Source organism: Mizuhopecten yessoensis, unplaced genomic scaffold (genome assembly GCF_002113885.1).
Source record: "Mizuhopecten yessoensis strain PY_sf001 unplaced genomic scaffold, ASM211388v2 scaffold2429, whole genome shotgun sequence".
NCBI classification, from domain to species: Eukaryota; Metazoa; Mollusca; class Bivalvia; order Pectinida; family Pectinidae; genus Mizuhopecten; species Mizuhopecten yessoensis.
Genome location: NW_018404542.1, coordinates 277315 through 294637, shown reverse-complemented (window position 1 = coordinate 294637; position 17323 = coordinate 277315). Strand labels below are relative to the sequence as shown.

General features: G+C 34.6%; 1 protein-coding gene across 1 annotated transcript in view; it reads left to right on the top strand.

Moving 5' to 3' along the window:
* LOC110445948 (receptor-type tyrosine-protein phosphatase alpha-like) overlaps positions 1-6080 on the top strand; it is a 44010-nt gene extending 37930 nt beyond the window's left edge. Inside the window, exons 22-29 of the mRNA XM_021490844.1 lie at positions 693-842; positions 977-1079; positions 1460-1533; positions 2224-2358; positions 3061-3183; positions 3530-3687; positions 4741-4876; positions 5434-6080. Coding sequence (XP_021346519.1) covers positions 693-842; positions 977-1079; positions 1460-1533; positions 2224-2358; positions 3061-3183; positions 3530-3687; positions 4741-4876; positions 5434-5502 — 948 coding nt within the window. The 3' untranslated portion in view covers positions 5503-6080. The remainder of the gene's footprint in view (positions 1-692; positions 843-976; positions 1080-1459; positions 1534-2223; positions 2359-3060; positions 3184-3529; positions 3688-4740; positions 4877-5433) is intronic.
* The last annotated feature ends 11243 nt before the right edge of the window (positions 6081-17323 follow it).

Genomic DNA, 17323 nt, shown 5'->3' with positions numbered 1-17323 from the left:
TACACTTCTAATATTACACTGAGGCTGTCAACTAGTGATGAGGCATCACATTACACTTCTAATATTACACTGAGGCTGTCAACTAGTGATGAGGCATCACATTACACTTCTTACATTACACTGAGGCTGTCAACTAGTGATGAGGCATCACATTACACTTCTTACATTACACTGAGGCTGTCTCTCTACAGTTTTTATGTTCCGTCTTATTTCATCCGCTTTTCGTTGTATCCTCCAGTGAATGGGTGGCCTACAGGGTGCAGTATTATACTAGTTAAACCTCCAACCGTGGCTGCCATTTTTCATAGCCATAGCCATGCATAAATATATGTGAGTACAGAAAAGTAAAACCGATAGTAATGTAATTTGCCAAATTCTTGAGACAATCCGCCCCATTATCAAAACACAAACATGAACCAATAACATATCACAAAATATATAACAGAGAACAACAGTTAGCATAAAACAATTACATACGAAAGAATATAAAACAATGGATACATATTACAACTGAGTTTTTATGATAATGTATAAAAGCATATTCTTTCAGCCAAACAGGGAGCCATGGGCTATTTATAATGGAAATAGTTATTGTGTTGAAGAATAAAAATTCATTTTGACCCGTGTGGCTAATGAAATATATTTATTATTACTGAAGACACCATTACATATCCTCTATATATTTGATATAGGATCAATATGTGGCTCTTCATGAAATTCTGGCGGAAGCTTTTGACCTTCCCGATACACTTACATCGAAGTCAGTGTTCGTTGCCAAGTACCACGCCCTTCCACCGATGGAACAACCTGGAAACCAGACCAAGCTCAATGATGAGTTCAAAGTATATAAACTCTTTTATTTCATTGAAACGGTGGAGTGAATAAAAATAATTATTTCATTACAAAACAATAGACAAAGGATATTTCAATTACGACGCAATGACATTTTAATTTGCTATCAAACATTTGTTTTCAGTTGATGTTGGATTTTAAGCCAGATTACAAGTTAGAGCAGGACTTTTGTGCTTCCTTACTTCCCGAAAACGAAACTAAAAATAGGACAATGCGAATATTAGCAGGTTTGTAACAATATCAAGTTGACTATTTTAATAAAAATATAACGGATGAAAGTTATTTTTGAATAGACAGGTTCATGCAAATCCTATTCAACCATTCAACATTTTTAGTCATATCTTATTGAAGAAACTTGATTCTTTGTTACATCCTTCAATAAATCACACTTCAATAAATATGACTCTAAGGATCAAGTAGTTAAAAATGATTTTCTTTGAAAATATGTATTCTGTATTTGCCAACGGTTCAGTGACCGTTCTATTCAGTGAAAAATCGGTAACCTATCTGTATTGATCCTTTCATGTTGATAGTGACAGTACGACTTGTAGTGACAGAACAATGATACTCGGGTGGTGTTAGAAAAGTAGTTTAACTTCACTTTCAGCTGACAAGTTCAGGGCCTTCCTCACGACGGATGCGTCTAGCAGCAATGAATACATCAATGCTATCATAACTCAGGTAAGTCACTAAAACTGTACGATTAAAACAAGTGTATTTGTCCCAGTGAAATGTTATTCATTATCAATGACCTTCTCATAAATGTAGAAATTTTATATATTTACGAAACATAAATAATGAGGACATAATTATCATATATGATTTCTTTTAATATTGCCCAAATCGTACATTGTGTCTGTTCATCGATATTGTCCACCTCAAACGTTGTATCTGTTTAATGATATTGCCCACTCACACACTGTGTCTGTTCACATATTGTGTCTATTAATTGATATTCCCCCACACATATTGTGTCTGTTCATTGATATCGCCTAACCCGCACAATGTTTCTGTTCATTGATATTTCCCCAAACACATTGTGTCTGTTCATTAGTATTGCGACATACCCACATTGTATCTGTTTATTGATATGGCCCTAACCCTACATTGTGTCTGTTCATTGATATTGCCCCACACACATTGTGTCTGTTCATTGATATTGCCCCAAACACATTGTGTCTGTTCATTAGTATTGCGACATACACACATTGTATCTGTTTATTGATATGGCCCTAACCCTACATTGTGTCTGTTCATTGATATTTTCCAAACCTCACATTGTGCCTATTTATTTGATTTGTTCCACTTGCTTGTACTGTTCTTTTTGAGTATAGCTTTGCGCAACTAACAACATTTTATACTCTGTTTCAGTCTTACATTAGCAGACAGGGATACATAGTCACCCAGTTTCCTCTCCCGGAAACCAGAGCAGACTTTTGGACCCTAGTGATGAACTACCAATGTGATACTGTAGTCATATTAGGGGAAGAAATCGATCCCGCACAGGTAAGGTTTACCGTAGTGTACCATGTCACCAAATATAGAATAAGCCTGAAACTATAACAAACTGTGATATATCTATCAAAACATAACATTTGTATAAACCCATGTATCATGAAATATTAATTTCATAGCGTAGACAAATAACGTTAAGTCAGTAAAGTGTTCCACAAAGACACATGTTTGTATAGAATATGATCATGAATTTTAAGTGAGACGAAATGTAATAAAATGTATTAAAACGGTGTCATCTATAATACAAAACATTTGTATGCATATTTTTTTTGCTTTGGTACACGACATGCCTCACAGCGAAAAAACCCAACCAATTACAGTATGACGTCATGCTATCGTCTTTATTATGACTGAAGTCATATATTTACAAGCTATTACAGACTGTACATATCAGGCAAGCATCACTCTATGAGTTGAAGGACAAACTTATTTAAATATATGCAGAGTACATCTTGAATAAATTACAATAAACAAAAGTATTAGGCATTCAGTTTGGTAATAACATTCAAACGTTGTATACATGAAGTACCAGACACGATCAACATATACTAGTCATAGAAAAATATCTAAGGTAGGATGTTTTATTTAGATTTATTGTCAAATACTTAAACATATTAGAGAGCCCTCAAATATAAGTGCCTTATATTGTCCACGATATAGAAGACAATATATAGAAACTTCCTTCTTTGGCAGGATTCACAATGGATGCCTGTCAACAAAGAAGATCTAAATTTCGGTGACATCACCGTGAAACAAAATGGAACCCAAACAGAGTTCAAAGGTGTGGATGTTAGTGATGTATCAATAACGAGAAAGGTATGTGCTGTTAGTGGGATATATATTTTATTTTTGTAAGATATACATTTGGAGTTGTAACCGTCTGATACAGATATCGTAGATATTTCCTTGGTTATCATATCATACGCTACAGGTTATTCTAACTCTGTTAGAGGATATACCTGTTAGTAAATTGATTCCATTTTATTTCAATTTACATTACTCTTTTGGCGAAATCCAAAAAAGGGTACTATTTTTCTTTGCCAGATACATTCATTAACATTTCTAAAACCCTGTTCGGTACGAATTGCCAATAGGCTTTTTGTCAGTTGTAATGCAGATGAAAGGCCGTATTAATTCACACAGTAATGTGATGAAATTTCAGCATGAACCGACTGACCACACGTCGAGAATTTTCCGAATGAAGGATTGGACAATGGAAAGACAGGTCCCACCGTCAAAACAATCCATCCTTCATCTTCTGGAGCAGGTGGAAAGCAGGCGTCGGTCTAGTGGCAGTAAACCTGTTGTAGTGACGTGCAAGTGAGTTATAAATAGTTCAGTTACACGACTGTCGAGACATGTAGCGCTTTGACATTACAACACTGTGATCCAGGGTTACTGGCGGTCAACACGATAACCGTAATGTGAAGCTATCGGAGCGTCTCTATAAAGGTTCAGAGTATTCGGGAACCTCTACCCTGTATTGGAATATGAATTTCAATATATGTGGATTACAACATATATAAGGTCAATCTTTCTGAAAATAATTAGCGCAATTTGAACTCCGAAATGCATGAAAAGCATGTGGGTATGTCGGGAGGAGACAAAACAGCCAAAAATTTGATTGATGAAATGCTTCGTATGATAAAATCGTAAGATTTGTGGAAACCCTGTTTATCAATGTCTTTCTGTTTGAGTTTGGTGGCAAAATATTCAATCCTTGAGTTCAGATCGATGAAAAACCTCGGATGATAAAATCGTAAGAATAGTTGAAATCCTTTTTGACAATATTGTTTTTTACTTTGGTGGCAAGATTATTTTACCAAACTATTTAACTACGTACCTGTCTTGGTCGACTTAATCATGTTCTTATCATAGACTATATATATCTTGTCACAACAGGTAAAATGGGTCTTTCAAAGCCCTCCAATTACAGTGCTAGACGCTTACCTATCTTGAATATCTAGTCATATTATCTTTGTATTTTTTATGGGCCACCCTTTTCAATTATTCCATTGGCTGCATTTTGCCATCGTTTGATCGATTTTGAGTTCGAATTTTTGACACTTTGGTATTCTCTTCCTGTGTTATATGTTTACATATCCAGATTATATTATGATCACCACCCTAATAACCACCAGCTAGTTTAAAGATTATTTTTCAACTTCAGATTTTGACTTTTTGAAAACTTCAATCTACTCTTAAGTCATGAAATATTAATGTATACATTCTTTTCAAACAATTATGGCATACTGATGCTAAAAGACCTGGTCAACATAGTACAGTATGTGTTTTCTCGTGTCGTTTGATCTTAGCTAGGTAGTTTTTACATTAGTCATTGATTCACTAAACCGTAATCTCGTCCTCTGACAGAGATGGGTCGACACAATGTGGACTGTTCTGTCTCATGGCGAACGCTCGGGATCAGCTCAAAATAGACGAGGAAGTGGATGTGCTTCAGGCTGCAAGACAACTTCTAATAAGGCGGCCGGAGTTTCTAGCCTCTTTTGTAAGTCTTCATTTCAGAAAACAAACATGGCATTGTCAATATTAGACCGATTTATGTGACATTTCGTCACGAAGAGAGTGTACTTTCACCGACAATGACAGAACTATGGGTGCAATGCTCATTAACACTCTGTTTAATCTGTACAGATGTTATTGGATAGTGCACGCAGAAGGCTTATTCAAAGTAACTCTTGTATTTTCAAAGTTAAGATTTCTGATTAAATTCCTGTTAACTAACAGCATTAGCTAACGGGATGACATTGAATGTACATTTGCTTTACATGTTAACTGTATGTGAACCAAAATAATTGAAGTTGCGTTCATAGCATTTTAAACGCATCTGCTGTCACGTAATTTGATTATGCCGTCATTTTTTCATTTGCTGTCTATTTTAAATATCATTGAGAAAAACTCCATCTTTCAAGTGACTAAAATTGTATGAGTTCTGGTTCGTCGATATGGTTTTGTTTGATGGTACAGACACAAAACACAGAAATAGCCATTTCCAGGCTAATTTATTGGTTCAACAGTACCCTTAAACTTTTCATTCGTTTTCAGGACCAGTATCAGTTTTGCTACACCATCCTCAACGACTACCTGGAGACCATGGACTGTTATGTAAATTGAGGAGGGTTCTCCTGGGGATAACATACTCATCAATTATTTAAGAACTGGTTTGGACCAAGATTTAGGTAGTGGATCATTAAGATTACACAAAGTGAGAACTGTAAAAGGGTGTGGTTCCACTAGCAGCTACTGATGTTTACATACTCTGCATATACTGACAACTGTTGTAGAGCACGGTTCTACAAGCAGCTAATGATGTGTTCATGTACTGTCAACTGTAGTAGAGTGTGGTTCTTAATGACAAATATTGAGGAGTATGTGTATACTTTAGAGTATGGTTCTACTAGCAGCTACTTTCGTAGAGAATGACAATCGTAGTAGAGTATGGTTCTACTAGCAGTTGCTGATGTATACATGTAGTGAAAACTTTAGTAGAGTATGGTTCTACTAGCAGCTGCTGATGTATACATGCAGTAAAAACTTTAGTAGAGTATGGTTCTACTAACAGTTGCTGATGTATACATGTAATGAAAACTTTAGTAGAGTATGGTTCTACTAGCAGCTGCTGATGTATACATGTAATAAAAACGTTAGAGTATGGTTCTACTAGCAGCTGCTGATGTATACATGTAATGAAAACTTTATTAGAGTATGGTTCTACTAGCAGCTACTGATGTATACATGTAATGAAAACTTTAGTAGAGTATGGTTCTACTAGCAGCTGCTGATGTATACATGTAATAAAAACGTTAGAGTATGGTTCTACTAGCAGCTGCTGATGTATACATGTAATGAAAACTTTATTAGAGTATGGTTCTACTAGCAGCTACTGATGTATACATGTAATGAAAACTTTAGTAGAGTATGGTTCTACTAGCAGCTGCTGATGTATACATGTAATAAAAACGTTAGAGTATGGTTCTACTAGCAGCTGCTGATGTATACATGTAATGAAAACTTTAGTAGAGTATGGTTCTACTAGCAGCTACTGATGTATACATGTAATGAAAACTTTAGTAGAGTATGGTTCTACTAGCAGCTGCTGATGTATACATGTAATAAAAACGTTAGAGTATGGTTCTACTAGCAGCTGCTGATGTATACATGTAATGAAAACTTTAGTAGAGTATGGTTCTTCTAGCAGCTACTGATGTATACATGTAATGAAAACTTTAGTAGAGTATGGTTCTACTAGCAGCTGCTGATGTATACATGTAATAAAAACGTTAGAGTATGGTTCTACTAGCAGCTGCTGATGTATACATGTAATGAAAACTTTAGTAGAGTATGGTTCTTCTAGCAGCTACTGATGTATACATGTAATGAAAACTTTAGTAGAGTATGGTTCTACTAGCAGCTGCTGATGTATACATGTAATAAAAACGTTAGAGTATGGTTCTACTAGCAGCTGCTGATGTATACATGTAATGAAAACTTTAGTAGAGTATGGTTCTTCTAGCAGCTACTGATGTATACATGTAATGAAAACTTTAGTAGAGTATGGTTCTACTAGCAGCTGCTGATGTATACATGTAATAAAAACGTTAGAGTATGGTTCTACTAGCAGCTGCTGATGTATACATGTAATGAAAACTTTAGTAGAGTATGGTTCTTCTAGCAGCTACTGATGTATACATGTAATGAAAACTTTAGTAGAGTATGGTTCTACTAGCAGCTGCTGATGTATACATGTAATAAAAACGTTAGAGTATGGTTCTACTAGCAGCTGCTGATGTATACATGTAATGAAAACTTTAGTAGAGTATGGTTCTTCTAGCAGCTACTGATGTATACATGTAATGAAAACTTTAGTAGAGTATGGTTCTACTAGCAGCTGCTGATGTATACATGTAATAAAAACGTTAGAGTATGGTTCTACTAGCAGCTGCTGATGTATACATGTAATGAAAACTTTAGTAGAGTATGGTTCTTCTAGCAGCTGCTGATGTATACATGTAATAAAAACGTTAGAGTACGGTTCTACTAGCAGCTGCTGATGTATACATGTAATGAAAACTTTAGAGTATGGTTCTACTAGCAGCTGCTGATGTATACATGTAATGAAAACTTTAGTAGAGTATGGTTCTACTAGCAGCTGCTGATGTATACATGTAATGAAACCTTTAGTAGAGTATGGTTCTTCTAGCAGCTGCGGATGTATACATGTAATTATTTTTTTAGTAGAGTACGGTTCTTCTAGCAGCTGCGGATGTATACATGTAATGAGTCCTTTAGTAGAGTAGATTCTGCTAGCGGCTACTGACAAGTGTGATTAATATAAGTAGAAAATATTTGTTTCATGACTGTTGTAAAAGATATAAATTTATATTAAAATATGTATATTTATGGATATTTAGATATAACCTTTGAAGAACAAATCTTTTTAAACGTTTAAATTATGCAACGGAGATTCATGGAAATGCCTTCACTCTCCGAGTGGAAATTATTTTCTGATTGGCGATAGAAAAGTTAACATCTTACATACCAGACTAAGAACTAGTACCTTAAATAATGATCTATTCCATACAAAGTTAATACATTTTCGACACTGCCAATGTGGTCATCCCTTTGAAGATACCTATCATTTCTTTTTTGTCTTGTAACAATTATGTAGACAATAATTCAATTATATCGTGAACTGAATGATTTCATTCCTCTGGACCTGCAGCTGATACTTTTTGGTAGTTTGGAACAAGAAAATGAAATAATATTTCAACATACTCGGCACTACATTCTAGATCCACATAGATTTTAATACCCCCTCCCCCCCCNCACACACACACACACACCACACACACACAACCCCACCCTCCACTTTTGTATAGAAATCGTGCGTTCTTGGTAATAATTATTTATGTTGGTAATTAATTAGTCAATAGTAATCTTTATCTTCTTGCATGTTGAAGAGTCGTATTTCTGGTCTTCTCCTAAACACACGGCACTTGTGAAACGAAAATACCAAGAGGAATGAAATGTACAAGGAGAAGGCAACCGTAGCACGGGAAGTGATGAACTTTTGTAAAGCTGAGTGTAATGAATAGTGGACAGTGTAATGAGTGCCGTCTGTGTCGGAGAAGATCACTACCACTATCTCACTATGTTATAATATGTTATTAGGAAAAGGCTTTATATAAGTTGGACAACTTGTGCTCAATGTATAATTGATGCAAATAAAAATATGTTTAAATAAAAAACAAACATTTTCGGCATTCATTCTTCCCGAAACCACAAAAGTAAAACTCTCAGTAAAAGGCATGCGCTCAAAGATACCCGATAGATACTTTAACATCTGTAGCAACGACGCCAATGACATTTTGACCAACACCCAACCGGAAGTGATCCTCAAATTGGTTAAACCGGCATATATAAAGATACTCCAATCTGGTATGTTAAAGGTCTAGCTGGAATATAATATTGATGCTGGCAACTATACCATTTCTCTTTCGCTCCATATTGAATTTGTTGGCATCTTAAATCGCACAATGATACTACACTGAACACAGTAACAAGTAATATCCCGCCAAATTTTTAAACATAACTTTCATCAGAAAATGGTGAACGGTGCTATGCAACGGTAAAATGATAATGCAGCCTCATTTCATGCATTCTCTGTTAAAACGACTTATAATTTACTTGTATGATGAATGCAATGTTATTATCTCTCATATATCGTTGAAAATATCACAAAGGATGGTTGTCTATAAGGCCCTTTTTTGGGCCCAGGTATATTCGGATTTGCCCTCCTTAATATGTTCAAAGATGTCCTATTGTATTACATGCACAAAAACCAAGGTAAAAGTTTGACCGAAAGTGGGTTTTTGGGGTACCAAAACGGGTAGGGTAAATCACAAATATAATTTGCTGTTTTCAAAATGAGCATAAAAACACAAAATGTTCCTTTTTGTTTTTCAATATATAAAAGAATGAAAAATGACGGAAATTCAATCGTCACTTAAAATCGTTTATAAAAAACAGGATTAAGTCAGGGGGTGCTTTTAGGTAATTTTCAAATAAAAAGTGTTTTGTTTTCTCAATAATTTCCTTTGAGTTGAAAGAGCTTCCAACCGTGCACTGTTATGACGCGTCCTCAGGTATTTCTATACAGGTACCTCGATCGGAATCCCGTGTCTAAGAATAGATTATTGTAAACAGACGAATTCAAGGCCATGGCTACTAAAAATGCGTATTTCGCGTTATGCTGTATAAAACACAAGATCGTACATTCATTACCAACAAGTTTGAAAGGATTTTGTTTTCATTACTACTGCTACGTCATGCCGTTACTTGTTTTTTTAAAACACACATCTTGATTTTGTTCTTTCTTTAACTCGGAATGATAAAATTACATATAGTTTTCGAATAGCATGTCTTACACGTGTATTGCGCTCCTAACTTTGTGCTGCAGTCTTCCTTATGTAAAATGCATATTCAATACACACTTTCCTTTTGTTTTATACTGAGTTATGGCTTCAGGACACATCTCAATCTTGGCAATTTCAAATATATGTACCTCTCTATCTTAAGCGAATTAAAAGGTGCAGGACGCCCTTTATATGCTATAATTATATGTTAGTGATAGTTAATATTGTATATCATGTATATCATATAATATGTGTTCAGCAGCTGTGGCTGAAGTAAGTTCCAGGTCCTGATTCGTTTTCTTACTTATCAAAGTTAACTTACAAATAGAAAATGGCATTTGCCACCACACCTACAGTAAAATGATTATTAAGTTTAATATATGAAGATTGATTTATTGGTAATTTTAAGTCTCCTAGTTCCAAGGAAAGTACCTGTTTTAATAATATCAATTGTTGTGCCCATTTCCACTGTTTATGCGCTGATTGTACATAAAAGGCATTTTGGGATAAGCATACAACTTGGCATAGATATTGGTTATATAATGATAGTTAATTTGTGAAAGTTTCATACGTGTCTTACGATGCATTTTTACTTAAAAAACCCACTTTCTTTTGTTTTGGAATACACAGACTAAAGCGATCAACACCAAACACTCCCCCATACTCGAGCTCCTCACCCTCTCGTCAATACCTCACACTGTAATTCCCTCTACCCTAATTCCCAATTAGAAAATGAGCACCTTAAACTTGAAGTATCCAATCAGAGATAACCTTTCACAGGAGGTAGCTCCAATATCAGAATACAACTGCCAAAGTAGCAGTCTTCTATTAGAGCTGAACGTGATATTGTTCGTGTAGATGAAAGTGTAGTATTTGTACACTTAACAATCTACAGTCGCTTCACGACAAAAACTAAGCTAAAATGGCCAATCAGGAGTTAGGGGAGCTTTGATTTCACATCAGCGCACAAATGGGCACTTCAGTGTTTGAGACAAAAGCAGCAACGCTTAGAAATCGTACAGGTTTTATATCAAATAAAATCTTTCTACGCAGGAGTGCAGTTTTTATAACATCAAATAAAATACTACAACAATATTCTAACTCTCGGTCGTTTTAAAGGGAGACATTTGAGCGCGTTCTGAATAATTGCATTTAAATCATAATTTAAAATGTGAAAGAAAAACATTAAAATATGATATATTTTGGCTAATTCCATGTTGAGTAAGATGGTAGGTAACTCTTTATTGTTTAATTCTATATCAGGTAAACCAATTACAGGTAATCCCTCCCGACTACCGCTACTAATCCCTGTAATTATCGCTACCAGTATGTATTACTACTCAGATCAAAGGTCTACCGACTATCTCCTAAAATGCATTAGTTTATTGATGAAGAACGCTTTATAAACAGCATAGTCTATGTGTAAAAAAGCAAATTGGGTTTATCATCTGAGACGTGATTTGTGTACGTTGGGTTTTGGAGATGTGTGGTTGGCACAATGTGTACCAAATGAGAAATATTTTGTATTAATATATATACAACGCATAAAGGATACTTTTATTCAGGAAATGAGAAACATATTCGAGACATCTTCAAAATGTTTGTTGTATAAGCACATTGTTGACCGTTTTGATCTACAATGGTATTTTACAAAACCGCTATTTAGAAAAAATAAATGTATTCTTGCGAAATGTAGATTGCAAGCACATAACCTTAATATAGAGACAGGAAGATATAATGCAGTGCCTCGAAACCAGAGATTGTGTACTTTATGTGATCTGGGAGATGTCGAGGATGAGTTTCATCTCATTCTTATGTGTCCTGTAATTTTAGAATTAAGAGTATCGTATATCAAGCCATATTATCGTATTCGTCCTTCTGTGTTTAAATTAATAGAGCTACTGTCTAGCAAAACTTTTAAACTTATCAGAAATTTAAGTACTTGATTCAAGCAACTGTTAAGAGAAGACGTATATTATGATATATAAGCTTTATCAAAGTCTTGCTGTACACGCTTTGTAACTGTATAATGTGATTGAGATCTATGTCTTTTACTTCACAATGAGTTATAATCTCATTTCATTATGTAATATATAGTAATCGTTCTACCTTCATGTTGAGGTTGTATGATTGATTTTGGAGTTTTGTTATTTCTTATAAATTTGGTTAGCTTAAGGCTTTATTTGTATTATTTCATAAACAACTAAATTATGCTTCATAAGAGACCGCTAAGTTACCTTAGGAAAAGCTTCAAGTTTTCCTCAACTTACAACTATTTCATGAATTTGTAATTATCATGTATGGAATTGAATCTATTACATATGTTCTCCGCCATTGTACAAGATATTTGTAAAGTATTTATCAATATGTATATTTCTGTACGCCTATATGCAATGTGCATTTGGTAATAAATGGAATTTGTGCACCCATCCCACCCCTTTTCCCTTTAACACCGCCGATATTTGCGTTGGTGTTCAATCTGTCCATCGTGTCTTGGAAACAGTTGAGATATATCAATGAAAAGAGAGACGTAAAGACACATTGGTTCTTTGGAATCATTTGGTTAAAAAGCGTAGATCTAGCTCCCCTAGGGGCTGTCATGAGGTGATATGCCAAAAAGGGGTAGCTGGGTGATGAATATTAGAAAGCCTACTTCTCTAGACCACTCTGGGCATTACTGGGATGAGGAATGTTGTATAAGGACGGTATACGTATGAACTGTCGAAAAATATAGAGCTACCATAAGGCATATAGCATGCTCTTTGCCTCCTCTATAGTACATAGCTACCACAAGAAACTGTACCACAATCATTGTCTCCTCTATAGTATATAGCTTCCACATGGGACCTTTTACCGCATGGTATACAATAGGACATCTTTGAACAAATTAAGGAGGGCAAAATCCAAATATATAGACACTCATCCTTTTAGTAATGCATACACGTTTCTTTCACGATCCAGTTAATTACCGAACGAAAATTAGTTTTATACTCTATTTAGAACAAATTTTAAGGATGCTGTCTTTAGATATAAAATAATAATTGCATGCACGTTCCGTGTGATTATTCTTATAGATGGTTCCCTGGCATTTTTGTCATTATGACCGATAGTCGTCGTGCCTACCTATCCGCGTTTCACTATCTCGTTTATATTTGCCACTGTCGCTGCGTTTACGTGTTCTGTCGTTATGTAGTTCTCCCCCTATACTTTGTATGGATAGACCGGTAACAGAGAGTATCTGATACAGAGATCTTACATTCGTGTCCATGCCATATTTTTTTCTGTTTCGTGAAATAACTTTGATAAATTCAATACAGGGACACGATTCCATGTACGATTCTATTTATCACATAACATTCATAATTTGAAAAAAAAAACAAAAAAAACCCCAGTTGACTTTACATAGATCAACCAAAGTACTCCAAACATAGTATTGTCGTTCCGCGCAGTGCAAAGTATAGTTCCAGATGCAATGACAAGAATGACAAAATAAACATTTCAAATTCATTTAAAGCAGTACTTGTAGTAATAACATAGTTTAGATCAATTTTCGACACATTTAATCTTAAGATCAGGATCTGCTCTTGTGAAAAGTAAAAAATGTCCACTAACTTTTCTGAGCATATCTTAACTATTTTATAGAGGAGAGTATGAAAAAAAGGCGTATACATCCTTGCGCTCGTTTTTGCTGGAGTTGGTCAAGGAAAAGAATTTTACATATTATGTATAAATCGTACGAAGAACAACTCTTCGAAAGCCCATTGGTGCCAACTAAATAATAATTGTTGCGCATATACGCAATATTTTATTTAATTTCATTTGGCACCAATGGGCTTCCGTACAACTCAGATAATATATTCCCGTGTGTTTTTAGAAATCTATGAAAGTTTGCACTGTTGATAAAAGTAGTATTTTCTTCTAAAATATGAAAGTACAAATTCTTTAAATTGTATCATGAACTCTGGACCTGCAGCTGATACTTTTTGGTAGTTTGGAACTAAGCCAACATGAAAATGAAATAATATTTCAACATACTCGGCAATATATTCAGGATTCACATAGATTTTGATAAATATACCCCCCCCCCCTCCCCCTCCACATTTTTTCAGAAATTGTACGATCTTGGTATTAATATTATCTATGTTGGTTAATTTATTAGTCGACAATCATGTTTATCTTAACTGTTTAAGAGTCGTGTTTCTGGTCTTCCCCGATACAAACGGCACTACAGTGAAACGAAAATACCAGAAGGAATCGAATTTACAAGGAGTAGGCAACAGAGGCACGGGAAGTGATGAACATTAGAAAAGCAGAGTGTTATGAATAGTGGACAGTGTTAACGCTACTAGTGCCTTCTGTGTCGGAGAAGATCAAACACTAAACTTAATTGAAAATACATGTAATATCAATTAATTTAAAAATTGCCATCTTGTATNCTCAGACAAGCAATTTAGGTTACCCCTTATGTTTTAGAGTCACATATACATGATTTTTGTTTAAGTAATATGTTACCATATAATGATAATGAGATTTATGTGATATATTTTGATAAACGTATTTAATGAATTTCGTCTACGGGTGTGTTTGATATACATGTACAGTTGTCTTATATATATAGGTGTTAGTCGTTGTTTGTGGTCGGTCTGAGTATCGTATAGTTTGAATTGGAGGCTATAATATGTGTTTGTCCCTTTGGTGGACCTCGTTCTAGTACGAGTGACGTATTATCGGTCATTGGTGATCAGGTTATGGATATTGGCGCGAGCATTGACAGAAATTTTGAACTGATTATGGTCATTGTGTCAGTTTTCTAAATTATCAGTCTAAATTCTAAATTATCAGTCTAAATTCTGAATTATCAGTCTAAATACAGTTTTACACATTCAAAGACTTGTAACGAGTATCGTGATCTGTGTTTGTTTTCTGCGTAATATCGAAATATATAGTTTATCATGTAAATGTTTGATCATGTCTGCATCGTGTGATAAATCACGCTTCAAACTTTGATATGAACATAGTTTTATAAGAAGTTATTTCTACTTTAAGTTATATCTCAAGAAATAGAGAGAACTTATCCTATAATCCAGCACGTGCGCCCTGTGTGACACAGAGGTGTGTGTACCCGTAATTACAACTTGTTCATACATGATACGTTTTATATGTAAATGAATAAGCACAAAGCAAGTTATATTTTGTCATCGTAAATACTAAATATGCTTTGAGCAATAGTCATATTTTCTATAATTTTTGTCAGGCGTATAGGTACATCTGTGTCCATTGTAATATTAGGGAATATATAGAAATAAGTAATATGTATGATATTTCGTATTAGAATTAGTATAGTACAGTTAGTCTTCAGTGACAAGGTAACGCATCACCACGCGTCGTTTTAAACTAGTGTTTTATTTTGTTACAGCACGGACTTGGATCTAATCTAACCCCGTGGTTACAGGGTGATTATTAAATGTCAATTACCGATTATCAAATATGGAATAAATGATCGAACCTCTACACATGGTTTGTTGTTGTCAACACCTACCTCTTTTTTCTCCATTAAAATCCTCTTCGATGCATTTCTCTCTTTTAAAACAGTCACAGTATTTTGCCATACTTTTTCATTTTTTTTGCGAGATCAAAAACAACAGCGTTTCAATTGATGTAAATTAATAACAAAATACCAATATTTATTGTGTATTATTTTCATAATAGTAAAAAACATAATTGAAATTAGCGAAACGGTGTCACTTTTAGTGGTTTATAATCATATGCATGCTAGTGTCAAAAAAGGTGAAATTTTGGTATTAATATAAACTTTATTTGATTATTTTTTCAATTACAGTATGATGTAAAGCGATACACAATTGTTGAAATAGGATTTGGAAACAAGTTTTACAACTTATGTAGATCCATCTCCAGTGGAAGAAATACATATGAGATTTGAGGACCACCTGTTTTATGACTATATTATTTGAGAACGAAATATGCAGCAATGCGTTGAGTATATGAGTAAAAACGGAAAATAGGGGAGGATAGGATAGCAAAGAGGGCAGAGAGAATAGCACAGATTAATTGATTGTGAACAGTTAAGTACATGAAGAATGCCAGTGTAAACGACAAGTATATATTGTAATAGAAGAAAAACTCATTCAAATCTTCGAGAGCTGATAAAATGAAATTTTGAGTACAGGGGAAAATTAATGCATCATCGCCAAACAGCAGTAATTTGGACGATTTATCTCTGTGAAAGGCGGCAGTGTAACAAATAACGTTCATTTGTCTCGTTATTTTCCATACATGAACACAAAGGACTATCAATAAGGGTTCTACGATACAAGTAAAATTTTAGGGAACTGCACTCCATTCTAAGTCTAGCTGACTACCGTTAAAGTAGAAAGGTGGGACTTTGTGGGATGGTTCATACAGGTATTTTTTTTAATCAAGATGTGGAGGGGTAATATTTTATTGAGTCTGACAAGGAGTTCCAAAGATCAATTACGGAAGGCAAGAAAGAATTCCTGTTTACTAGTAAGACATAAGATAGTACGAAAATTGTTGCCTTCACGGTATTGTAGTCGTGAATGCTGTTGTTACGCTAAGGGAGAATATCTTCTAGGTATTTTGGGACGAGACCATGGACCATTTTATGAATGTGGATTATCTTGTGATGTTTACGCCTTTGCTCGAGAGGAGGCCAGCCCTTTTCAAGGTAAAGCTTAACTCTACTAGTGAGTCTAGTACCACCTGTTACTATACGTGCTATTTCCAGTCTTCTAATAAGTCGGACTGGGCTTTAGTAAGACATTCCCAAATAATATCTCCATACTCCAATATGGGTCGAATAAGAGTAAAATACAAAGTTTGAAGACACCTGCGATCTAAGGTAAACTTAAATTTGCATAAAATGTTGATTTTTGGTGATATCTTTGATTTTAAATAGTTAATGTGTTCGATCCAATAGCCATTTCCAGACAGAAAAACATCCCAAAATGTTTGACCAATTTTGGTATTGTGTGAAGCGCAATAAATACATATTTTAAGGATATTAAAACGACTGCTGAATTGGTCTTTTTTACTCGTAAATATTCTGCAATCAGTAGGTATATATCTAGTTTTAATTGCTTGAATTTTTTGAAACGGCATGATAATATTTTGTCCCTACACTCAAAACGTGATTTAAAGCTGGGAAGAGCAGATCCTTAAATGGTATACATTGATTAATGTTTTAATTTAAATAAATTTCATTTCTAAAACACAAATGGAACAGGAGATAAGTTAAAAAAATCGTCTTCTCCCTAAACATAAGCTGTCTGGTTGTACATGTACACTGTAGAATTAAGGTGCAATTTTCCAAAAATTGATGTAGTGAAGATTAGTTTCCCCTAGGATATCGTTTATTGGAATGCCATAAATCGGGATAGCTTTACTTTGATTATTATATTTATCCTAATATCGATGCCTGTTGTCTCTCCGTTCTGCTATATAGTAGCGTTAATTACAGTATGCCAAATATTTAAATAACC